This window comes from Nerophis lumbriciformis, linkage group LG09 (genome assembly GCF_033978685.3).
Source record: "Nerophis lumbriciformis linkage group LG09, RoL_Nlum_v2.1, whole genome shotgun sequence".
In the NCBI taxonomy this organism is placed as follows: domain Eukaryota; kingdom Metazoa; phylum Chordata; class Actinopteri; order Syngnathiformes; family Syngnathidae; genus Nerophis; species Nerophis lumbriciformis.
Window position 1 is genome coordinate 21,049,174 of NC_084556.2, and position 27,141 is coordinate 21,076,314.

The window sequence follows — 27,141 nt, forward strand, 5'->3', positions numbered from 1 at the left end:
TGCACGACCTTTTTAGCATATGTGATGAATGATTACTGTAACTTGACAAAATACATTGGCAAATCAATAGCAATCGTCATTGTTTACTTTGAAGTGGGCCTATATGTAGGGACCTAAAGAGAAAGTAAACATATCCTGTAATCTTTTCAAAAAGTGCTCAACAATAATGCTGCAAACTGAAAATATTTATTTTTACCACAGTCAGGTAAAGTAACATATCACAGTAGTCAACAACGACATACAGTACAAATTAAAATCTGAGACAAATAAAAAGGTTTGAAAAAAAATCTGGAGATAAAGATGTGTGTATCACAATCCTAGTGTGTGTAAAGTGTGAAAATGGGTGTATCACAATCCTTATATGTGTGCAAGATGGGAAGGTGTGTGTAAAGCATTGTGTGTAATATTTCGCAAAAACTGTGAAGCAGAGTCTATGCCTAATATTAGGCTAATCTGCGCAGTGGTTTTGCTTACTGTGTGTAGACTTTGTTAACTGTGTGAACATTTAAACTTTAGTGTGTGAGCAATTGGAAAACACTGTAATGTACAGGCGCTGAGTAGCTTTATTCAAAACAACAGTGACCTCTATTGGGGAAAAACGTGAACTGCATGTCTAGCGCTCGAACGTCAAGTTCATTTGATAAAAAAATAATATTTTTAATGTAAACCAATTCAAAACCCGTATACACCTGAATAACCTCCAGACAAAAAAGAAAAATGGGGCAAGGAAAGTAGTTAAAAGTGTTGGAAAAATAAGAATCCCAAGGAGACACGTTGTGGGAGCACGTGCAGTATGTACAATATGGCACAGACACAGCCACATCATTAGGTACACTTACACAGTCTAATGGCAGGTAGAAGGACAATTATACTCTTACGAACGTTTGATTTTCATTAGAAGAAGAATACAGGCGTCGAGTGCTGCTGCAGGTGCAGTTTGTATTCATGCCAGTTACTGTGCCATGGCCGAGAAGGATTACGTAATGGGGATGTTACGCAACAGCGACGCAGGGAGCTCGTCGGCAGAAGTTGGCTCCCTCTGACTGCATGGTGCGCATCACTTCAACAGGACTATACGGATTAGATTCGATCCATCTATCTATCATGTCTCCGGTCAATAATGGAGGTAAGACGCTTCCAACGCTCTCCAGGTGACATTTATGTCTTGCAAATATTCTCACTTGAAGAAGTGTGACGTTGTACTTGGTGTACTTTGTCATCACTGCCAGCTAAAATCATCATCATCATCGTCTTTATTTCAGTAGCTACATTTTTAAGATGCATATTGGTTAAATGTCTATATACTACTTAAACTCATACTTTTAGAAGTAATACTTATGTATATATGTTTAGTGTAAATAATACCTCTCCTGCATAGTACAGTATCATATCCAAATGTTTACATTTGCATGTTACATGTTTACTTGATGTGCATAGCTATAATATTTTATCACGGCCCTGGTTCTTGTTTGCATATTGTGTATACCTACAGTGTAGTACAGTAGTATCCCAGTCCCAGGAGGCACAAGACATTAAAACAATGTTGAGGACTTGTTGAATTAGGTCCTCAAACATCAAACCCAAACCTAACTTTGGATCAACACGCTTTTTGACAACGTTTTTTAATCAATGTTAGGTTCTGACGTTGATTCGACCATTGAATTTTGGTCATTTTCCAACCAATATTTTACAACACAAATGCAACGTTGAAACAACATGCTTTTTGACTACGTTTATTCAATATCAGGTTGTGACGTTGGTTTAATTTACCATTGAAATTTGTTCAATTCCCATCAACGTTGTTTAAATTTAAAAATACAACTATTTTGCAACGTTGTTTTTTATAAGTCAGTTTTAAAGGACATGTTTGTATAATCAATGTTGTATCAATGTATTGTGCCTGCTGGGATATGTAGAAAGTATAAGTGCTACTAATACTTCAGTACTACAATCCCATGTTAAGATGTACAAATAAGTAATACTATGTGTATAACTAATTCATGCAACTTCAAGTTATTCTAGAACTTTTTACAATATTCTTGTTCCTGTGTTTACTGATGCAGTGTTAAGTTGTACAGCAGGTGCAATGCCACCTCCTGCGTATATTTAATAGATAGTAGCCTACTTACAATACTATGAATAATGCTCAGAGTAAACAGCTTATGTTTAAAGTTAAAGTTAAAGTACCACTGATAGTGGCGAAATTATTCTCTGCATTTGACCCATCACCCTTGATCACCCCCTGGGAGGTGAAAAGGAGCAGTGAGCAACAGCGGTGGCTGCGCCCGGGAATCATTTTTGGCAATTTAACCCCCAATTCCAACCCTTGATGCTGAGTGTCAAGCAGGGAGGTAATGGGTCCCATTTTTTGTATAGTCTTTCGTATGACTCCGCCGGGGTTTGAACTCACGACCTATGTTTGTTAATATTGTCACATTTATAGAACAATTATAGTATTTCTGACAGTATTGCATTACTAAAATTATACTATTACCACCTCATCGTTTAGGTGTGTAATGCTGTAAGGACATTATTGGATGCAGGGGCAGGTTTCAAAGGTTTTACTGCAGTTCAAGCAAAGGTACAAGAGAGTATAGGCAAAAACTTAGTCAAAGGCAAAAATAGTTCAGCAACAAATTGAGGAAGGTATATTTATAGATGTTTGGTAATGAGTCACAGGTAAGTTGTGGAGTGTGGAATGGCAGAGTCTGATTGGCTGTGAGGCAATCAGCAAATGAGTGTAGTTAATAGACTGGAGATGAGGTTATCTGGAGTGAGGGTGTGGTCCTGACAAATACCATGTGTATAGGTTTAAATAGTTGGAATATACATGTATAATTGCCCCACTTGTCCAGAAAGAATTGGGTAATATTGCTCCACTGTATATACTGTATGTAATAATACAGTATTACTGTCTCATTTTTCGGATGGACAGGTAAAAGTACTACTGTATAACTACAAATGTAGTTTCTCTATGTAATTGTGCCATGTTCAGAGGTATAACTAAGTACTTCACGAAAGCTGACACTTTTAAAATAAAACGTATGTATAACTCCCAAATGTTCAGTCTAAGTAATACTTGTCTTTTACAGTACAGTGTTACTGTACTTTCCAAATGTTTACATGTACTTGATTTGCATAGCTATAATACTTAATTATTGTCCTCACTGTTTTAAATGTATATTGTATACTTACTACGGTATTGTCATCCCAATGTTTAGAATAGTGAAAGTGCAACTGGTGTGTTACTAATACTTCAGTATTACAAAACCAGTGGTAGTATGTACAGGTAAAAGTACTAAAGCTACAATGCAAATCTAATTAATGCAGTAATTTACAATATTAGTATTGTATGCTATTTTTTCTCACACCGTTGAGTACAGTCCAAAAATAGAATTTTTGACAGTATTGCATTTCTTATATTAGAAAATTATCAACCCCAGTGTATTAAAAGAGTTAGTAATACCTGTGTATATAACATTAAGATAAACTGTATTTTTGTCCCACTTATCAAGAATTGAATACAGTGTTATTGCCCCACTGTACTACTTATACATAAGCAACACCACAGTATTACTGTCCCAATTTTAGATGTACAAATAAAAGTACTATAAATACAACTAAATATAATTGTTCCATGTTAATATGTATAACCAAGTACTTATATATATCTACTGTACTATTTTCCACTGTAGTTTATTAGTGTTCCAATATAATTTGCTACTTGTACTTTTCGTTCTCTGCCTGGATATTATACATAAAACATACACATTCTATAATGTTATTGTACTATTTAATCAAGTTCAATAATTTGTATAATAATATTTTACCAATGTTAGATGTGGTGATTAATATGTATCTATCGATGTATATATACAGTCCCATACGTTGTAAATGCTAATAATGTAATGTTGTGTAAGTGTACTATTATCCAAATATTTACTCTGACTATGAATATGATAAATGTTTATGTGTTCACATGCCTGGGAAGCTCATATCCTTCTGAGAACTAGCATCTCTGGAGAATATTTAAGATCTAGAAACAGATACATTTTCATTTCTTGCACGCAAGCGAACAAAAACAACAGCCTGGACTGGACTTAAGATAAATTCAAGTCAGATGTCTTCTTTAACACAATCAGTCTGCTTTGGGAGTTGTTTCCATCTCCAGCCAGGCATCACAACACAACACAACACAAGTGTCTCCAATGTGACCGCGCAGGATTTCATATGTCGACTAATATTTGCTATTCAAAAATCCTTTATTGCACTGGGGTGACACATGACACATGCCAACACAAACATGATGGATCAGAAGATAAGCTTCTCTCGCCCTGCATGAGTGTGTGTGTGTGTGTGTGTGTGTGTGTGTGTGTGTGTGTGTGTGTGTGTGTGTGTGTGTGTGTGTGTGTGTGTGTGTGTGTGTGTGTGCGTGCGTGCGTGCGTGCGTGCGTGCGTGCGTGCGTGCGTGCGTGCGTGCGTGTGTGTGTGTCTGCGTACATGTGTGATGTCATCATTGCATCTTATTAGACACGGATGTTTCACTTTTACATTGTATATTATGGAGTATAATATTGTAGCAAAACAATTTGCAAATGTGTATCTCAATCTTTGTGTGTTATGGCACTATAGGGCTGGGCGATATATCGACATACTCGATATATTGCGGGTTTGTCTCTGTGCGATCTAGAAAATGACTATATCGTGATATTCGAGTATATGTTCGCACGCAGTTGCTTTTAGCTGCGGGCATTACACTGTATGCGTTTCTCCCTCTATCTTGTCTCTCCTTCTCACAGAGACTTAAAACAAGCGCACCTTCTTACATACGTCACGTGTGCAACGTCACACGCTCCAGCGGAGCAGACAGGTAGCGACATGATAACATTAGCTGTGATGCAAACGAAGTGGTGCGGATGGTAATACGAAAGAGGGAAGGTGCGAATCTGGTAACAAATGGAGGAAGAATTAATTCCCAAGAAAAACAGCACGGGGTCCATCGTCTGGCGGTGGTTTGGCTTCAAGCGGGAATATGTTGAACAATTATGCGGCAAAAGCATTGCTACTAAAAGTAGCAGCACTGCTAATTTGTAGCATCATTTGAAAAGTCACCCGCTAGAGAATGAGGAGTGCTTCAAACTCCGCATGTCAACATCTCTGTTCGGTGCCACACCAACAAAATGCCGAAGCAACCATTTCCACATCAACACCGTATGACATATACTATTTGATATGCAGCTCATTTTTATGTGACACTTATTGAAATATCTTGTGTGACATCACGCACAAAAGTGCACTTTATTTGTTTTTAACTATTGTAGTGGCGTTCTGTACAAAAAGGGAACTTTAATTTAGTGTTGTTTTGATATGTCATTTTAGTGACATCATGCACAAAAGTGCACTAATAGCTTGTTTTAAAATGTCTTGGACAATCTTGCACTTTCTGTTTTGAAATGACATGAATGTTTGTGCCACTGCTTAATAACTGTTTAATAAATACTTTTTTGCTAAATTGACTTAGTTGTGATTTCCCTGTCTGCATGAAAGTTTAAAATGAGCATATATTAATGAAGTATGAACAAGAATGTTTTAATGTAGACACAGAATCATCATACTGCTGTGATTATATGCATCATGTGTTCATTCAAGGCTAAGGCAAAATATCGCGATATATATCGTGTATCGTAACATGGCCTAAAAATATCGAGATATTAATAAAAGGCCATATCACCCAGCCCTATATTCAACCCTTAACTCAACAATGAGTAGATGAGTGTTATGTGTGTGTATATGTGTAAATAAATGAACACTGAAATTCAAGTATTTCTCTTATTTATATATATTTATCTATATATATATATATATATATATATATATATATATATATATATATATATATATATATATATATATATATACACGTGTATATATATATATATACCTGTATATATATATATATATATATATATATATATATATATATATATATATATATATATATACTGTATATGTATAGCTAGAATTCACTGAAAGTCAAGTATTTCTTATGTATATATATATATATATGAAATGCTTGACTTGGTGAATTCTAGCTGTAAATATACTCCCCCCTCTTAACCACGCCCCCAACCACGGCTTTACTTTGAGCTCCCCGCGGATGACAGAGCTTCTCACCCTATCTCTAAGGGAGAGCCCTGCCACCCGGCGGAGGAAACTCATTTCGGCCGCTTGTATCCGTGATCTTGTCCTTTCGGTCATAACCCAAAGCTCATGGCCATAGGTGAGGATGGGAACGTAGATCGACCGGTAAATTGAGAGCTTTGCCTTCCGGCTCAGCTCCTTCTTCACCACAACGGATCGATACAGCGTCCACATTACTGAAGACGCCGCACCGATCCGCCTGTCGATCTCACGATCCACTCTTCCCTCACTCGTGAACAAGACTCCGAGGTACTTGAACTCCTCCACTTGGGGCAGGGTCTCCTCCCCATCCCGGAGATGGCACTCCACCCTTTTCCGGGCGAGAACCATGAACTCGGACTTGGAGGTGCTGATTCTCATCCCAGTCGCTTCACACTCGGCTGCGAACCGATCCAGCGAGAGCTGAAGATCCTGGCCAGATGAAGCCATCAGGACCACATCATCTGCAAAAAGCAGAGACCTAATCCTGCAGCCACCAAACCGGATCCCCTCAACGCCTTGACTGCGCCTAGAAATTCTGTCCATAAAAGTTATGAACAGAATCGGTGACAAAGGGCAGCCTTGGCGGAGTCCATCCCTCACTGGAAACGTGTCCGACTTACTGCCGGCAATGCGGACCAAGCTCTGACACTGATCATACAGGGAGCGGACCGCCAAAATCAGACAGTCCGATACCCCATACTCTCTGAGCACTCCCCACAGGACTTCCCGAGGGACACGGTCGAATGCCTTCTCCAAGTCCACAAAACACATGTAGACTGGTTGGGCAAACTCCCATGCACCCTCAAGGACCCTGCCGAGAGTATAGAGCAAGGACCCTGCCGAGAGTATAGAGCTGGTCCACAGTTCCACGACCAGGACGAAAACCACACTGTTCCTCCTGAATCCAAGGTTCGACTATCCAGCGTAGCCTCCTCTCCAGTACACCTGAATAGACCTTACCGGGAAGGCTGAGGAGTGTGATCCCACGATAGTTAGAACACACCCTCCGGTTCCCCTTCTTAAAGAGAGGAACCACCACCCCGGTCTGCCAATCCAGAGGTACCGCCCCCGATGTCCACGCGATGCTGCAGAGTCTTGTCAACCAAGACAGCCCCACAGCATCCAGAGCCTTAAGGAACTCCGGGCGGATCTCATCCACCCCCGGGGCCTTGCCTCCGAGGAGCTTTTTAACTACCTCAGCAACCTCAGCCCCAGAAATAGAAGAGCCCACCACAGACTCCCCAGGAACTGCTTCCTCATAGGAAGACGTTTTGGTGGGATTGAGGAGGTCTTCGAAGTATTCCCTCCACCGATCCACAACATCCGCAGTCGAGGTCAGCAGAACACCATCCTCACCATACACGGTGTTGATAGTGCACTACTTTCCCTTCCTGAGGCGGCGGATGGTGGTCCAGAATCGCTTCGAAGCCGTCCGGAAGACGTTTTACATGGCTTCCCCGAACTCCTCCCATGTCCGAGTTTTTGCCTCCGCAACCGCTGAAGCCGCACACCGCTTGGCCTGTCGGTACCTGTCCGCTGCCTCAGGAGTCCTATGAGCCAAAAGAACCCGATAAGACTCCTTCTTCAGCTTGACGGCATCCTTCACCGCCGGTGTCCACCAACGGGTTCTAGGATTACCGCCACGACAGGCACCAACTACCTTGCGGCCACAGCTCCAATCAGCTGCCTCGACAATAGAGGCGCGGAACATGGTCCACTCGGACTCAATGTCCAGCACCTCCCTCGTGACATGTTCAAAGTTCTTCCGGAGGTGGGAATTGAAACTCTCTCTGACAGGAGACTCTGCCAGACGTTCCCAGCAAACCCTCACAATGCGTTTGGGCCTGCCAGGTCTGTCTGGCATCCTCCCCCACCATCGCAGCCAACTCACCACCAGGTGGTGATCGGTTGAACATTCCGCCACTCTCTTCACCCGAGTGTCCAAAACATGAGGCCGCAAATCCGATGACACAACTACAAAGTCGATCATGGAACTGCGGCCTAGGGTGTCCTGGTGCCAAGTGCACATATGGACACCCTTATGTTTGAATTTGGTGTTCATTATGGACAATCTGTGACGGGCACAAAAGTCCAATAACAAAACACCACTCGGGTTCAGATCCGGGCGGCCATTCTTCCCAATCACGCCTCTCCAGGTTTCACTGTCGCTGCCAACATGAGCATTGAAGTCCCCCAGTAGAACGAGGGAATCACCCGGGGGAGCACTCTCAAGTACTCCCTCGAGTGAATCCAAAAAGGGTGGGTACTCTGAGCTGCCGTTTGGCGCGTAAGCGCAAACCACAGTCAGGACCCGTCCCCCCACCCGAAGGCGGAGGGAGGCTACCCTCTCGTCCACCATCAAACACTTGTATTTAATAAAAAACTGTTAACATTTGTTAACATTTACTGTTAATACATGTGATCTATTGGTATCGGCTGATCCCACTCACAGATGATCAGTATCGGAATCGGCAGCTACAAAACGTTGATTGGTTGATTATCATCAGTCATCAACAATTGAGAACAGAGAAATGGATATTGAAACAGTGTAGGTCTGACTTGGTAGGATATGTACAGCAAGTAGTGGACATAGAGACAGAGAGCCAGAGAGAGAGAGAGAGAGAGAGAGAGAGAGAGAGAGAGAGAGAGAGAGAGAGAGAGAGTCAGAAGGCATAATAAAAAGTATCTGCATTTGATTGTTTACATTTGATTATTAACAATCCGGGGAGGGTGTTAGTTTAGGGTTGTAGCAAATGTGCACGTTCTCACGCTGTACCCTGCAGGCACAACACATTTAAATAACATTGAATTAAGTTCTGCCATTGAGCAACTCATACTTAAAGTTGGAACAACATGCTTTTTAAGGACGTTTAATCAATGTTGGGTTGATTCGACCATAGAATGTTGGTCATTTCCCAACTAATATTCTACAACATAAATACAATGTTGAAACAACATGCTTTTTGATGAGGTGTATTCAATGTCAGGTTGTGACATTGATTTGACTATTGCAATGTGGTCATTTCCCAACCAACAGCAAGGATCCAATGTTAGACATCAACATTGTCTCAATTTACGAATGCAACTATTTTGCAACGTTGTTTCAAAGTCATTTTTAAAGGGCATGTATGTATGATCAACATTGTATCAATGGGTAATGTCTACATGCTTGCTGGTCAGAAGATACAATGAAAGAAACATTTTTTTAAATCACTACTTACTTGTACACGAGGCATACGAGGCAGCTGGTTCGATGAGTAATTTGTCCGACACACATTTCTGAAAAATGTGCTGTTGTGCGCATGCGCGTGCGCATTGGGTAGCAGACATTGATGGGTAGCAGCTATCGACAGAACACTGTCTTCCGCAAGATGATTGAATGATCAGTCTTAGGCTGAATCCCTTTTTGATTGACAGCAAAATGAGCAAATCAGCGATCTTGAAATATAAAACACTACCATTGCATTTTTCAATTTTCGCTCTATTGTTCCAGTTGATATGGAGAATTTTACTACCTTTTTAGTGGCATGTTCTTTGTAAAATCTAGCATCTTTTATCTGCAATTGAAGACTGTACTCGTGTTTACAGAGCAGCTGAAGGTCCTGAGTTCAATCCCGGGCTCGGGATCTTTCTGTGTGGAGTTTGCATGTTCTCCCCGTGACTGCATGGGTTCCCTCCGGGTACTCCGGCTTCCTCCCACCTCCAAAGACATGCACCTGGGAATAGGTTGATTGGCAACAAATTGGCCCTAGTGTGGGAATGTGAGTGTGAATGTTGTCTGTCTATCTGTGTTGGCCCTGCGATGAGGTGGCGACTTGTCCAGGGCGTACCACGCCTTCCGCCTGAATGCAGCTGAGATAGGCTCCAGCGACCCAGAAAGGGACAAGCGGTAGAAAATGGATGAATACTAGCTTCCCCTACTTGAAAGACCAGCAGCCGCCACTGGTATACGGCCTGTGTTACAATGTACAATAATAACTATTATAAAGATAGAGCAAGACGATATAATAAAAAAATAATTAATGCTCAGTGATACTCATTACCAATAACACAGATTTGTTTTTAAATTTATATACATTTGTTTAGCCTTTTTAAAGAAAATATATGCATCATCGCCTGTTAAGCAAATTATATAATGATGTCATATTGAACACGCCCCTAGCCACACCCCCCACACCCCATATCATCATTAAAAACAACCCTGCAGTTGTTTTCAATCTGGACCTGAACTAATGTGGTCTACATGGTGAAATAAAGGTTAAATGTAACTTTATTTCATTTTTGCAAATAGATGAAATATTTCCCACACCATAAACTTAGTTATAATAAGTTTTTATGCAACATTTAGATTCATATTATCGTTACATTGCTGGTTTTTGTCGTTGATTTGCAGGACAGTAGGGACAACATTATTCAACGACTAGGACATTTGAAGTGAAAAGTATCAGTTTGGTATCGACAATCAGTATCGCCCACCATTTGAATCTAACTTCACCCTTGTTACACACACACACACACACACACACACACACACACACACACACACACACACACACACACACACACACACACACACACACACAAACACAGACACAGACACATAAATTAAAACACGGCCATTTGGATCTGATTACACACACAGAATGAGATACGCATTTACAAATACTGTAGTTTTGCCACAATAATATTTCAATAAAATACTGTACATGATGTCATTCTAATGGTGTTGATGCCCCAGTAGTGTGTGCGGACAAGACCAACGGTAAGGTGACGGGAGACACCAGTGCAGCGCTAAAAGGTTTGGAGACCATCGCTCCTTTGGTCCGCACTGCAGAAGAGACACCTGATCCCATCCCTGCCGAGGTACAAGGTACGATTCCCCACTGGATCGACGGCAGCCTGCTCCGAAATGGCCCTGGGAAGTTTGAGTTTGGAGAAACTCAGTGAGTGGATTGAAACACGTGTTAGTGTATTTCACTGAAAAGGACACATGTTATAATGCTTTTCCTTGGCCCCAGCTACAACCACTGGTTTGATGGCATGGCTCTGCTACACCAGTTCAAAGTGAAGGAAGGTCAGGTGACATATAGGAGTCGGTTTCTGCACAGCGACGCCTACACGAAGAACAGCGAGCAAGACCGCATCGTGATTTCAGAGTTTGGTACCATAACCATGCCCGACCCTTGTAAGAACATCTTTCAGCGATTCTTCTCTCGCTTTGAGATCCTGAGTGAGTATTAACATGGATACTATTTCTAGCACTGAGGAACATTTTCAGCTTTTTAAGAGCAAAGCTTGTTGTGTCAAACATCTTTGGAGAACATAGATGGTGTTCCTCTCTTAAGCCCAACATTAGTGACCTTACACATCTGGATTATTACTATTATGTACAAAGTTTGCTGGGAAGAGTTGAAATTGGTGGCATTTGCTTGTTAAAAATCTCTTAAAAAATAAACTCAAGTTTTTCACATTCAAATCTGATAATCCTACAAGGTAAGTCATCCTGTTTTGTATTGGCCAGGGTTTGTCTGTTTGTTAGTTAACAACATTACTTAAAAAATCATGGGCAGTTTTTAATTAAACTTTCAGGAAATGTCTGAAATAGGATAAGGAACAATTGATTTGATTTTGGGGGAAATCTTGATCTTTTCTACAACATTAAGAGGCTTAACTTCTCTGTATGTGTATGCTAGCGGCCCTGCCTCCACCCACAGGGACAAAGAGAGTGAAGTGCTTTCAAGAGATGACTGAATAAAACGAAACACTTATAGACACTACACTAGGTTTTTATGGCATAGATCATAGGTTCTTAACTTTTTTGACCTCATGGCCCAACTTTTCTATTACAGAGGTGCCTGGGGCCAACTCACATATTACGACTGAATTAGTCATCTATCTTACTCTTGATTGTAATCGTATTCAATTATTTAGTCTAACCTACTTACAGTTTATCACAGATATTGTCAAGCATTGATAAGCCATGCGTCATGGAGGACGCCAGAGGTTGTTGTGATTTTGAGGATGCAGACGAACGAGGTAGCAGCGTGAGGTCAAAAGGGGGATTTATTAATAAACAATGGGAAAGTGCTTTGCCCGGACAGACTATTAAAGAAAACAAATCAAAACAAACTATAACCCAGCAAAACACTCTCCGGAAATGTGGAGCAGACGGCGTCCACAAAGTAGTGCGTATTTGGGCTGAGCCTGCAAAGGATCCTCTGTTGTCCAGTGAACAGATAACAACAACAACAATGTCCCGACAACAAAGGTAGAAAAAGTATCAGCTTAAATAGTCTTGATTGCAAACAGAAAACAGGTGAGGGGAAATGCTCCGGGACAGAAGTGAAGCAGCCACGGGAAAACACTAACAAAACTGGAAGAGCCGCCAAAATAAAAGCACAGGTGAGGAACTAAAACACTAAACACCGAAGAACACTAACAAAACGCAACATAAGGCACGGCCTGGTGTAACCAGCCGTGACAAGATATACTGCATAAGAAGGGACTCATAAATGACTGACGGAAAATAAATGCGCATACAACTTTGCTATGTTAAAATAAATAAACTACGTTAATAATTAATATTATTTTTAACTAAACTATCAATAAAATTCAAGCACAAATGAAAACACTGTTTCGCCACTTTGTTCATTAATTTTGCACTTGAGAAACTTCTCTATGACTTTAGCTCCAGACTTCTTCTGTATGATATTCTCATTACTGCCACACGTGGTGGAAAAGTGTATTACAACTGAGTACCGCTACGGCGCATACGGACCACATGTGAGAAACAAGTATCAAATGGGCCATCGCAGCCAAACAATGGCCCCCGGCCCTATAGTTAAGAAACACTGGCATAGATGGGACGGCGTGGCGCAGTGGAAGAATGGCCGTGCGCGACCCGAGGGTCCCTGGTTCAATCCCCACCTAGTACCAACCTCGTCATGTCCGTTGTGTTCTGAGCAAGACACTTCACCCTTGCTCCTGATGGGTGCTGGTTAGCGCCTTGCATGGCAGCTCCCTCCATCAGTGTGTGAATGTGTGTGTGAATGGGTAAATGTGGAAGTAGTGTCAAAGCGCTTTGAGTACCTTGAAGGTAGAAAAGCGCTATACAAGTACAACCCATTTATTTATTTATTATGAATTATTTGAGTAACAGGACTGAACGTAACATGAGTGAGTTTTTAGGATTGAATTAGCAAATACATGAAATATAGCCACATGTCATTTATGCTAACAGCATGTTGATAGTAAATACATTACAGTGCTTCAGCATAAAAAAGTATTCTAAAAAATAATGTTGGCACCAGGACTGTCTTGAGAACACACTGTAGTGAAAATATACATCAAAATAAATGAGTAAACTTACTTTTGGCCTTCCTGTGGTCTGCAAAAGCCGTGCAAGATCCAATTTACAGTGGACTATAATAAGACTTTTGGAATATTCCACATTTTTCAGAGGGAGTACCGTGATGTGTTAGGATTACAGAACTAAATGAAAACCCAGGGACACGACTCAACTCACAACTTTTTTTTTTAATGAAAAATTATAATATTTCTGAATGATTCAATGAACTGTTTTTCAGGGTAAATCATTAAAGGTAGTTTAAGTTAATCTTGGAAAATGTAAATATTGAATATGCAAAGCAGATTATTGTGCAGGATGCTTGGCTTACTTTATTGTATATTTCATTTTATCGTACATTTTTCAATGATATTTCCTGGGCATGCACATCGCTTTGATTCTGTGGAGTGGCCCATTTGACTTGTCCTAGTACTTTTTGTCCAAACAGCAATACTTTATCCTACCACTTCTGTGGTAATAATAATACAATATTACTGCAACAATGTCCTGTAGCACTTGACAATGATTAGCTATTTTGTGTCTTAAACCTTTTACCCACTAAGTGTTTGTGTAAAGTTTATTTTCTAACACTGTCTGTGTTGGAGGTCACCACAAACATTATTATGCAAGAGACTGTACTGCAGTAACCGGAGAGGAGAGCAGACATTTTGTTTATAAGCGAGTCCTGCAGAATGAACACTGGAGACTTCCACTTCCAAACACTGCAGCCGTCATGTGTCTTTGTCCATTCTAGAGCCCACAGACAATGCCAACGTCAGCTTTGTGAAATACAAGGGAGACTACTATGTCAGCACAGAGACCCACCTGATGCACAGGGTGGACCCAGAGAACCTAGAAACACTACAACAGGTACACAACAAAACACACAATACTAAAGGCAATTCAATGAAATGTCACCAAATATTATATTGTTTTATTTCGTATTTCTTAATCAAATGTTTTTGTTTGAAAATGTCATGTTGTCACGTTTACACCTCATATTTAAAGGTTATGATGATGCTTTTCAAACCTGTTTCCCAATGGACTGCAATATATCAGTGAGTGTGACATTGAGGTGTGGTAGCCAGAGGGGTCTGAATACTTGCTAAATATAAGAAACAAAATCACTAAGTCACTGCTCCCTCCTGCTATGTTATGGGCGGATTGTGATGAAACTCTCAGGAAATGTCCAAAACGGGATAAAGAAAAACGGATTTGATTTTGGGGGCGATTTCTACTACGTTAAAAGGCTTAACTTCTTTGCAGCTTAATTCACATGATGGTCAACCAGCACCTGTGTGAAGTTAGCTTTCCACCTTGTCCAAATCACTCCAACCTTGTCCCATTCTTTTGTGCTCCATTTGTGCTGGTTTGTGCAGAAAACATGTTCGTTTGTGTTGTTATTCATAACGAGCCCTCCAACCTTGTCAACATCTCACCAAAACTGTCCCAATCGTTTGTGCTGGTTTGTGCGGCAATTTTTGTTTGGGTCAAATTATTGTAGATTTTAAGTTTATAACAAATTAAATTATAACACTACCTTCTTAAAATCTCCCCAAACTTGTCCCAATCGTTTGTGCTGCAAAAAGCTTTGGTATAAGTGTTATAGTTTTTAAGTTTTTAACATTTTATGTTTTTTAATGTTATTACCATGTTATTATTATGTTGTATATTATAAAGAACATATTTAACAAATACCGTATTTTTCGGACTATAAGTCACAGTTTTTTTTCATAGTTTGGCCGGGCTCCAGTGCGACTTATATATGTTTTTTTCCTTCTTTATTATGCATTTTCGGCAGGTGCGACTTATACTCCGGTGCGACTTATACTCCGAAAAATACGGTACATGTCCGTATTTAGCAGCACGGTAACATTCATGCCTCACAGTGAGATCATGGGTTTGACCGCTCTTTGTTTTGCTCAACAGTGTTACTGACATAGTACATTAATTTGCTCGCCTATGGAACACATATTAATCCTATGTAAAAAACAGACTCAAAATCCAAAAGTAACAAAAACAAGCAGTGACATTCAACTTTTTGCTCGAATATGCAGAAACTATATAATCAACATTACTCAACCTTAACAACAAGGTTAAACTAACTGTTTTGTGAAAAAAACAAAGTGAGATATAACTTGTTGAAACCCCCTTTGAGAGGTCATCGTAACCCTCCCACACCGAGGACAACCTCCTGCAGTCCAAACATTTCTTCTTTAAATCCTTGTATGTGTCGAAGGAAGTGAGGTCGAGGCGAACAGAATGTCTTGGGGCTGATGAATGGTTTCAATATTTTTTCCTAATACTGTATAAATCTACTCCATCCTATTTTAAATATTTTTCCATGATCGCTTACTGTATATATTTGCCTCTTGATCATTCGAAACACGGCCAAATATGCACGTGTGCAGGTAAATAAACAGTAGCTTAACCCCTGATTTCCACAGGATGCGGAACGCCAGCGAAACGTAACCTCTATGTCATCCGGCAATCCCCCACCGCCGTTCTGTTGCGGCTCCGGCGTGGTGCGAAATAGCACGGTTTTTGACGAGATCTTGCAAATCCGTGCATAACCATGTGATAAAGTAAACACTTAAGTAAACACCGCGGAACATCTCGGGAAAAAGACAACTGTTTTGCCTTATTGCAGAACGACCACTTTATTTTCTTTGTAGCGAGCGACAACACAACAGTGACGACATCCCTGGCGAGCGTTGTAGAAACACAGAACTCCCATGAACCACGGCCCTCCGTATCAGCTGGTATTTGAAACAGGAGCCCATATGCCCACATAGCAGCCAGGAATGTGCCTGTATATGACTCTTTATTTTGGAGCTTCAGAATCAGCATTTAGGTCAACAAGGTGAAATTACGTCTGAAAACCTTGGACAAGTTGACTTCATGTCCTTCCCCGCCCATTTGGACGTTTCAAAGTGTAAATTACAATCCGCCTTGAAGACGGACTATTTTATTCTGAAAATCAACCGTCTAATTTGTTTTGTGTTTGTGCATGACTTCCTGTCCAACACAAGCAGATTTTAAAAATAGAAGCTCTGCGTTTATTTAGAGCAGTGTTTTTCAACCTTTTTTGAGCCAAGGCACATTTTTTTCTATTGAAAAAATGCGGAGGCACACCACCAGCAGAAAATATAAAAAAATGAAACTCAGTAGTTTTATTACTTATTGACAATAATAAGTTGTTCTCGCAATTGTTGGATATGAATTTAAACCATAACCAAGCATGCATCACTATAGCTCTTTTCTCAAAATAGGTGTAGTGTCACCACCTGTCACATCACACTCTGACTTATTTTGAGTTTTTTGGTGTCTTCCTGTGTGTAGTGTTTTAGTCCTTGTCTTGCTCTTCTATTTTGTCTTTTCCTGTTTTGTTGGTGTTTTCCTGTAGCAGTTTCATGTCTTCTTTAAGCGCTATTCCAGGCACCTGCTTTGTTTTAGCTATCAAGGCTATTTAAGTTGTCGCTGTCCTTCTTTGCGGAGACATTGTTGATTGTCATGTCTTGTTCGGATGTACTTTGCGGACGCCGTCTCTGCTCCACACGCTGTAAGTTTTTGCTGTCGTCCAGCATTCTGTTTTTGTTTACTTTGCAACCAGTTCAGTTTTAGTTTTGTTTTGCATAGCCTTCCCTAAGTTTCAATGCCTTTTCTTAGCGGCACTCACCTTTTGTTTATTTTTAGTTTAAGCATTAGACAGCTTTTTACCTGCACACAGTCGTCTGCATATTGTGATCACGACAAACCATGTTCCCGACATCTACAAAGCATTTAGCTACTTGCTGCCACCTGCTGATATGGAAGAGTATTACACGGTTACTCTACTCTACTGGACAGCACCGACACTCAAATGGTTAATGGGTTATACTTGTATAGCGCTTTTCTACCTTCAAGGTACTCAAAGCGCTTTGACAATATTTCCACATTCACCCATTCACACACTGATGTCGGGAGCTGCCATGCAAGGCGCTAACCACGACCCATCAGGAGCAAGGGTGAAGTGTCTTGCTCAAGGACACAACGGACGTGACGAAGTTGGTAGAAAGTGGGGATTGAACCAGGAACCCTCAGGTTGCTGGCACGGCCACTCTGCCAACGGCGCCACGCCGTCTCCATCAACGGCACATTTGCAGATTATTATTACTGGTTTGCAAAAAATATTTTGAACCCAAATAGGGGAAATTACATATTCTCCCACGGCACACTATTGTGCCGCCGCACAGTGGTTGAAAAACACTGATTTAGAGCATGGGTGCGGAACGGGAGTGCCATGGTGGTACCGTACCACAAGCGGTGGAAATGGACACATTTACCGTACTTGAATAAAAACGGAAAGTGTCCGCCGCCATGGCGATTACGCACCGCAGCTGTGACTCATCCCGTGGAAATCAGGGGGAATGAGACTCTAGACCGCCACCTGAAACCTGGAAGTGCCTCTCGGTCACGTGATTGCAACCCAGAAGTCGGAGGAGCGGCACACCTAGAGCATTTTCACCAATGTTATTCTGCTGTTGCTATTAATTTTTCTTTGGGATTGGATTATTTGACCGATTGGCTAATAACAGTCCAACCAACAACAATTAACAAAAAACAAACGTAAAATTTTGGCAATTGTATCATTTATTGATTGAAGAAGGCCTTGTTAGCATGTTTACAGACAACCATACTTAGCCTCCTCATACTAGACACCCAACCTGCTCACACACTGCTGTGGGGTGGCGCTCTGACCTCATGGTTACAAGTTACAAGCATAAGAAATTCAAAAAGGAAAGTCATTCTTCTCATTCACCGCTCTGCACCTTAGGTAGACTGGAGCAAGTTCATTGCTGTTAACGGAGCCACCGCCCACCCTCACTATGCCCCTGATGGTACCACCTTCAATATGGGCAACTCCTATGGTGGTAAAGGTCCGTAATTATCACTGCTACGCCTGAAAAGCACATTTTGCATTGTTTTGTGTGATTTTCTCTCGATTCCAGGAACCACGTACAACATCATTAGTATTCCTCCTGAGAAATCCGACCAAGAGGACACCCTGAAAGGCGCCAAAATCCTCTGTTCCATCCTGCCTGCTAACAAGTCTCAACCCTCCTACTACCACAGCTTTGGTAAGCAAGCATCTAACGGCCGCTGGGCAGTTTTTAATGTCCTAAAAAAATGTGCTTATTTTTTAAATTAATGCATCTACCCTCTAGCTATGTCGGAGAACTTTGTGGTGTTTATTGAGCAGCCAATTAAAATGGACCTGTTGAGGATAGTCACTTGTAAAATGAGGGGAAAAACCTTATCTGACGCCATCTACTGGGACCCCAACCTAGAAACCATCTTGCACGTCATAGACAAGCGTACTGGTGAGGTGAGAGGTCCCTGTTAGGTTGAAGGAATTACTCAGACTTGTCTAAAAAATGAGCCTTTTGCTCCCTTTAGGCCAGCCCGGTGAAGTATTACGCCAAAGCGTTCGCCACCTTCCATCAGATCAACGCCTTCGAAGAGGATGGTTTCTTGATGTTGGACCTGTGCTGCTCAGATGACGGCCAAGCCATCAACATCTACCTCCTTCAGAATTTACGCAAGTCGGGAGAAGCGCTTGACGAGGTCAGCACAATTACGTTTTTGACACTTTTCCTAATCTTTTTGCTTTGCACATTACATCATTTATCATATCTAAGGTTTAAAACACTGTGTTCCAACTATGGGAAGGAAGAAAGTGAGTGTGAAGGACATTGCTGAGAAGAAGAAGTGGATGATACTAGATAAATTAAAGAAATTAATCATTAAACATACAACTGCACGTTTAGCCAATTTGTAGAAACGTATCAGTGCCGGTCTGTTGAAGCAGGAGGAGTCTAACGCCAGCCAAGAATGTTCAAATAATACAGTGCATCTGGAAAGTGTTCACAGCGCTTCACTTTTTCCACATTTTGTTATGTTCCAGCCTCACTCCAAAGTGGAATCAATTCATTTTTGTCCTCAACATTCTACAGACACTACCCCATAATGAAGATGTAAAAAAGTTTTTTTTAAAAGTGTAGCAAATGTATTAAAACTACAAAACTAAAAAACCTGTGTTTATTAGTATTCCTTATTTTCTTAATACTTTGTTGATGCACCTTAGGCAGCAATTACAGCCTCAAGTATTATTGAATACGATGCCACAAACTTGGCACACCTATCTTTGGGCAGTATCGCCCATTCCTCTTTACAGCACCTCTCAAAATCCATCAGGTTGGATGAGAAGTGTTGATTTTCATCCAGGATGTACATTGCTGCATTCACCTTGGCTCAATTCCTCTGTGAAGATAGGAGAATCTTCCAGAAGGTCAACCATCTCTGCAGCAATCCACCAATCAGGCCTGTATGGTTTAGCGGCCATACGGAAGTAATTTTTTAGTAAAACATTTGAATGCCTGAAAGACTCCCAGAACATGGGAAACAAAATTCTCTGGTCTGATGAGACAAAGATTAAGCTCTTTGGCATGAATGCCAGGCATCATGTTTTTAGGAAACCAGGCACGGCTCATCACCAGGCCAATACCATCTCCACATTGAAGCATGGTGGTGGCAGCATCATGCTGTGGGGATGTTTTTCAGCGGCACAAACTGGGGGACCAGTTAAGATAGAGGGAAAGATGAATGCAGAAATGTACAGAGACATTCTGGATGAAAACCAATGCTTCCCATCCAATTTGACGGAGCTTGAGAGGTGCTGGAGAGAAAAATGGGCAAAATTGCCCAAAGATAGGTGTTCCAAGCTTGTGGCATCATAAAAAAAAAAAATAGAGGCTGTAATTGCTGCCAAAGGTGCATCAACAAAGTATTGAGCAAAGGCTGTGAATGTTTTTGTTTTTGTTTTTTATTTTTAATAAATGTGCAAAAAAATTTTACAAAGCATTTTCACATGGTCAATATTTTGTTGTTGTGTGTAGAATTTTGAGGACAAAAATGAATGTATTCCATTTTGGAATAAGGCTGTAACATAACCAAATTATGGAAAAAGGTAAACGCTATGAATACCTTCTGGATGCACTGTATCTAAATGGCAGACGTTTGCCAATGAAAATATCACAAAGCTACTGATGGTGTATTTGACGAGCAGCAGCTCAAAGGGTCTAAAGTGTGGCCTGAGGGCCATTGGTAACCAGCAGTTTTTTTGTATTTGCTTGCAAAATATATTAAAACATTAAAAACAAAAAAACTATTTCAGCTGTAAAATAGCAAACATTATGTAAATAATTGAGAAAAAGTTTACATGTACTATACTAATAATAGTACTAATTATATACTTTGTCATCTACTGTATTTTACATAGCTCAGATGCTATGGAGAAAATTCAATAAAGAAAATATTTAAATACTTACTTAAATGTGTCATTAAGTAATCCATCCATCCATGTTTTACCACCTGTCCCTCTCTGATTATTATTATTATTATTTGATGATTTAGTTATTTGAAAAATCATTTTAATGTTTACTGTAATTAAGTATTGATTTTATTATCAAATGATTAATTACATTGTGAAATAATTATTTAAATCATGAAATCATTCATTAAATCATGAAATATTTAAAAATATATATTTAAATAAAAAAATTAAAAAAAAATGGTTAATTTAATAACACAATTATGTATTTAATGTTGAATATAAATAATTAATAACACATTTAAGTAATTATTTAAAAAACATTTTTGTCCCATTTTACCCTTCATAAGAGGCAGGGTTTTTTTTCCCCTTAAAATATATCAAACATAAGCTGCAAAAAGTTTGGACACCCCAGATTTAAGTGTATTAAATGACTTAAAAACCTTGACTTTTAGAACACTGGTGAGCTCACACAGGCACCGGGGGTAAAGTAGTATCTTGGTAAACTACAGTATGTTGTGAATGAAAATTAAAAACAATCTAAAAATAAGTTTTAAATAAAAAAAATTGTGTAAAAAAAAAAAAATGCAAAGAAAGATTTTCAAGTCATGTATCGCTGCAGTTGTGTATTTAGTTTTACAACTTAAATCAGTCTTTTTGTAATTATGACCCATTTTTCCTTGCAGGTGTACAACAGCATGAGCAGAGCCTTTCCTCGCCGCTTTGTCTTACCTCTAAACGTGACTCAAGAAACGCCAACGGACCAGAACCTGAACACCCGTTCTTCCAGTACAGCAACATGCATCAAAACCAGTGACACTCAGGTGCGTTGACAAACTATACTGTAATACTCTAGTTATGTCAGCAAGAAATATTTAACCAGTAAGCAAATACAGTATTTTCCAAAATACAACCAAGCTGCTAAACTCACAGGCTGACTCTTTGCTGACCATGCATGATCATTTAACCACTTGATCCTCGCTTGGTCATCAGGTGTTCTGTCAACACGAGGATCTCCACGGTGAAGACCTCCACCAATATGGCGGCCTGGAATTCCCTCGCATCAACTACGAGCGATACAACACAAAGCCGTATCGTTATTTCTACGGCTGTGGCTTTCGGCACTTGTTTGGAGACTCCCTACTTAAGATGGACCTGAAGGACAAGATGCTGAAGGTGTGTGCGTGCTATACTCCGTTTCACCTTTGGAACTGCTTTACAAACATGTTTAAACTAAAAGAAAAACCTCATAGCTGCAGTTCGAGATGCAAACTTGAGCAATGTTGTACTATTACCAGCCATGTATTAACATTAAGAGTAATAAACTCAGTTGATTTGAGAGTGAATTAACTAAGCAGAAGTTTCTGCGATCAGCAGTGTACGATCTGACAAAAACAGCGCAGCCAGGTAACTGTTAATGCAACAGACGTTCACCACTAATAACCGTAGCACAAATGATCTAAAATTTTAGTACTTTTGACTGAGGAGTGTTAATCGAGTGGCAAAAATCAAACCCTCCGCCCAAATGTTGGTTAGCAAGGTACTTCCTGGTTCATTGTAAGATAACTTAAGACAGGGGTAGGGAACCTATGGCTCTAGAGCCAGATGTGGCTCTTTTGATGACTGCATCTGGCTCTCAGATCAATCTTAGCTGACACTGCTTAACACGATAAGTAATGAATAATTCCGCTGGTAATCACAGTGTTAAAAATAACCACGTATCAATCAGACTACAAAGCCATCAGCAAAACCATGCAGCACCAGAAGTCGCATTAATGGTAAGAAGTATTTCATTTATTATTGGTTAGCTTCAGAACAACATTGTTATTAAAAATAATAAGAGACTCATTATACTCTAAAAATGTTGTTCTTACTTAAAATTGCACACATTTAGTTATATTCATTGTTAAAAAATATTATGCGGCTCTCACGGAAATACATTTTCAAATATTTGGCTTTCATGGCTCTCTCAGCCAAAAAGGTTCCCGACCCCAGACTTAAGGTGATAGCAACCCTGTCAACTCCCTTCATTTTCCAAAAATGTGCCTTATTTTCAAATGGTGTGGGCGTGACCATTTGCATTACAAGTACTATTCATGCCCATGTGACTTTAGGTCTGGTACCAGAAGGGTCTGTTCCCATCAGAGCCCGTCTTTGTGCCCTCACCGGACGCCGTGGAGGAGGATGATGGCGTCATCCTGTCCGTGGTTCTCTCGCCTTCACAGGTCAGATGTTTAGCAATATCGTTTAGTTTTTTCTTCCACTTGTGCAAACGTTCTGAATGTCCACAAGACAATCCCATTTGCAATGGTGACTTGGAGTAGAATCGTGTCCCAGCCAATCAGTGAGGACAGGTACTGATAAAAATGAAATGACCATATTGAGCTGACCATGGCTACGTTCACACTGCAAGGTAGGATGCCCAATTCGGATTTTTTATTTATTTTGGGGCAATTCCGATCTTTTAGTGTTGTCGTTCACATTACAAAAAAAAATGTGATATCTAACGTGAATGCAGTCCGACCCGCATGCAGACGTGACGTCATGGCGTCACACGTGCTGCAGTGTTTACGGAAGTAAACATGGCTCCAAGTCTAGTGGGTCTCAGTCCTGGCGCATTTGTGGCAATTCCAAGGATTTTGTGCAATCAAAGTCAACATTTTCTGAACCAAATTATTGCGCGTAGAAGATTAAGAAGGAAGAGGCCGAGCAATTCGGCTCTCGCAGTTTGTGAGACATTTGCTTCGACGTCTGCTGGGAAGAGCGTGTGGGCGAGCAGTCGGGGACAGGAGTGGTGGAACGTTTGCGTGAGTTCCCAAAATATAATTTTTGTCTGTTTTCTGCTCATTTGTCAACTACTTATTTTGCAACCGTCTATTTTGGCGAAGGATTACGAGGCTTATCACTTTTTTATGGCGTATTGGTCGGATCAACGTGACCCGATTGTTCAGACTGCAGAGGCAGCAGATACATTTCGGACTTGTATCCAGGTACAAAAGAGGCCTGGGCCGGTATTTTAAAATGAAAAAAGCCGATACAGGTCACATATGGGCAAAAAAAAATGGAATTGACCAGCAGTGTGAACACGGCCTATTAGAACATTATCACAATTTCAAAAGGGTTAAAACCATTAAAAATCCGTTCCCAGTGGCTTATTTTATTTTTCAAAGTTTTTTTCAAAATTTTACCCATCACGCAATATCCCTAAAAAAGCTTCAAAGTGCCTGATTTTAACCATCGTTATATACACCCGTCCATTTTCCTGTGACGTCACACAGTGATGCCAACTCAAACAAACATGGCGCATAGAACAGCAAGCTATAGCGACATTAGCTCGGATTCAGACTCGGATTTCAGCGGTTTAAGCGATTCAACAGATTACGAATGTATTGAAACGGATGGTTGTAGTGTGGAGGCAGGTAGCGAAAACGAAATTGAAGAAGAAACTGAAGCTATTGAGCCATATCGGTTTGAACCGTATGCAAGCGAAACCGACGAAAACGACACGACAGCCAGCGACACGGGAGAAAGCGAGGACGACTTCGGCGATCGCCTTCTAACCAACGATTGGTATGTGTTTGTTTGGCATTAAAGGAAACTAACAACTATGAACTAGGTTTACAGCATATGAAATACATTTGGCAACAACATGCACTTTGAGAGTGCAGACAGCCCAATTTTCATCAATTAATATATTCTGTAGACATACCCTCATCCGCGCTCTTTTCCTGAAAGCTGATCTGTCCAGTTTTGGAGTTGATGTCAGCAGGCCAGGGAAGCTAGGGTCGATATTCTTCTCTTGATCATCTTCGGTGGAATAAGGGACGGTGTGAGCCAAGACATCCAGGGGGTTTAGCTCGCTCGTCTGCGGGAACAAACTGCCGCCATTTCTTGCCGTGCTACCGAGGTCCTTTGTCCCTGAATTGCTCACACACTGCGGCAAATTCAATGGGGGTCTGGCGGCAGATTTCTTTGACTTTATCGTTGTAAATGCATCTGCTTTGAGTGTCGCAGGATATCCACACATTCTTGCCATCTCTGTCGTAGCATAGCTTTCGTCGGTAAAGTGTGCGGAAGAAACGTCCAATTTCTTGCCACTTTCGCATCTTTGGGCCACTGGTGCAACTTGAATCCGTCCCTGTTCGTGTTGTTACACCCTCTGACAACACACCGACGAGGCATGATGTCTCCAAGGTCCGGAAAACAGTCGAAAAAACGGAAAATAACAGAGCTGATTTGACTCGGTGTTTGAGAAAATGGCGGATTGCTTCCCGATGTGACGTCACGTTGTAACGTCATCGCTCCGAGAGCGAATATTAGAAAGGCGTTTGATTCGCCAAAATTCACCCATTTAGAGTTCGGAAATCGGTTAAAAAAAAAAAGGTCTTTTTTCTGCAACATCAAGGTATATATTGACGCTTACATAGGTCTGGTGATAATGTTCCCCTTTAAAGTGTCAGTGCAATAACAACTGGTGATGACATCATCCTAAAATTAGCATCATTTTTAAACATTTTATTTTATTTATTATATTTTTTTATTTTATTTTTTTAACTCCTGTGTTTGCTCGAATTGGCTTGGGGACAAGGCACTTGGCGCCACCTGCTGGTTTGCATGCACACATCTCTAGACGCCACGGCTTTATCAGATCATGGAAAAATACCCTCTTATATTTAGAATTTAAAATATTAAGTAGAGGTGTCCTGCTTCGATATTGGTATCGGACATCAGTCCGATAGTGGCAAAAAAGCAAGTATTGTCTTGCATGTAAAAATGTTTGATATCGTCTGCAGCCAGTTAACATCTAAATGTCCTCCAACAAGCACACAAGTTTGATCTTTTACTGTATTTTGCTCAAGTCATTTACAAAAAGTAAACATAGGAGCCAACAGCTACACGTCAGCTCAGTACACGATAACACACAAGCTAGACATACAGTATAGGCCAAAAGTTTGGACACACCTCCTCATTCAATGCGTTTATTTTCATGACTATTTACACTGTAGATTGTCACTGAAGGCATCGAAACTATGAATACATGTGGAGTTATGTACTTAACAAAAAAAGGTGAAATAACTGAAAACATGTTTTATATTCTAGATTCTTCAAAATAGCCACTCTTTGCTCTGATTACTGCTTTGCACACTCTTGGCGTTCTCTCGATGAGCTTCAAGCACACCTGTGAAGTGAAAACCATTTCAGGTGACTACCTCTTGAAGCTCATCGAGAGAATGCCACGAGTGTGCAAAGTAAAGGGTGGCTATTTTGAAGAAACTCTAATATAAAACATGTTTTCAGTTATTTCACCTTTTTTTGTTAAGTACATAACTCCACATGTGTTCATTCATAGTTTTGATGCCTTCAGTGACAATCTACAATGTAAATAGTCATGAAAATAAAGAAAACGGTTAGAATGAGGAGATGGTGTGTCCAAACTTTTGGCCTGTACTGTGTGTGTAATAAGTGACCTTAATTGAGCAATGTTGAAGTTTAAAACCCCACATTTGTCACTATAAACAAGTATAAACAATTATTACCGCTAGTATTAAGTATTGTACTTACACATAAAACTCTAAAGCCACAGATCCCGAGCTCATCATGTGTAATAAAGAAGTGTCATTCAAATAATGCAATCGCTCTTCTGGCAAGTAATTAATGACAGGTGCCAGCTCACGGACTGGAAATAACCGACTAAGTCAGGGAAGTTTTTGTCATCATCCGGTGCTTTGAACCTCCTCGCTGAGCTTAAGTTTTTTATTTCCTCCTATCCTTAGGATAAAGGAACATTCCTCCTGGTTTTGAATGCCAAGACGTTCGAGGAGTTGGGAAGAGCTAACGTCGCCGTCAACATGCCTTACGGCTTCCATGGGACCTTCAATGCCTCGGCTTAAAAGGCGTCTGTTACGACATGTTACTCTGTGCTCAATAATAATTATATCAATAATAATAATATCAGCCAAATAATACAATGAAACAACCACTATGTTGATGGTACTCAACTCATTAGCTGCTTTAAGCCTTACAAAGTTCCACGCAGACATTTCTTTATACTGTTTATACCGGTACTTCTTATAGTAGTAGGATTATGTTACATGTGTACTGTAGAACTGCCAAAGTGCTACCAAACTTGTTTTTTACTCTTTTGTGTGCTTTTTACAAAAATGTTAATCCAATTAAAACTTTCTAAATACAGCTAACAATGCCTTAAATCATCTTTTTTTTTGTATGGTGCTGGATCATT

At 40.4% G+C, this 27,141-nt stretch overlaps 1 protein-coding gene across 2 annotated transcripts; it reads left to right on the forward strand.

Annotated features, from left to right (window-relative positions):
• The first annotated feature begins 954 nt into the window (after positions 1-954).
• bco2a (beta-carotene oxygenase 2a) lies at positions 955-27,141 on the forward strand. 2 transcript variants are annotated; one of them, XM_061962291.2, is made up of 12 exons: positions 955-1,126; positions 10,922-11,126; positions 11,202-11,413; positions 14,283-14,398; positions 18,345-18,447; positions 18,520-18,648; positions 18,736-18,896; positions 18,968-19,135; positions 21,587-21,724; positions 21,894-22,076; positions 23,015-23,125; positions 26,675-27,141. In XM_061962291.2, exons 1-12 carry the CDS (start codon positions 1,048-1,050, stop codon positions 26,789-26,791), a joined length of 1,722 nt encoding a protein of 573 aa, XP_061818275.1. In that variant the 5' UTR covers positions 955-1,047; the 3' UTR covers positions 26,792-27,141. The 2 variants fall into 2 exon arrangements, with proteins under 2 accessions (XP_061818275.1, XP_061818276.1); XM_061962292.2 differs by having other exon boundaries at positions 10,925-11,126.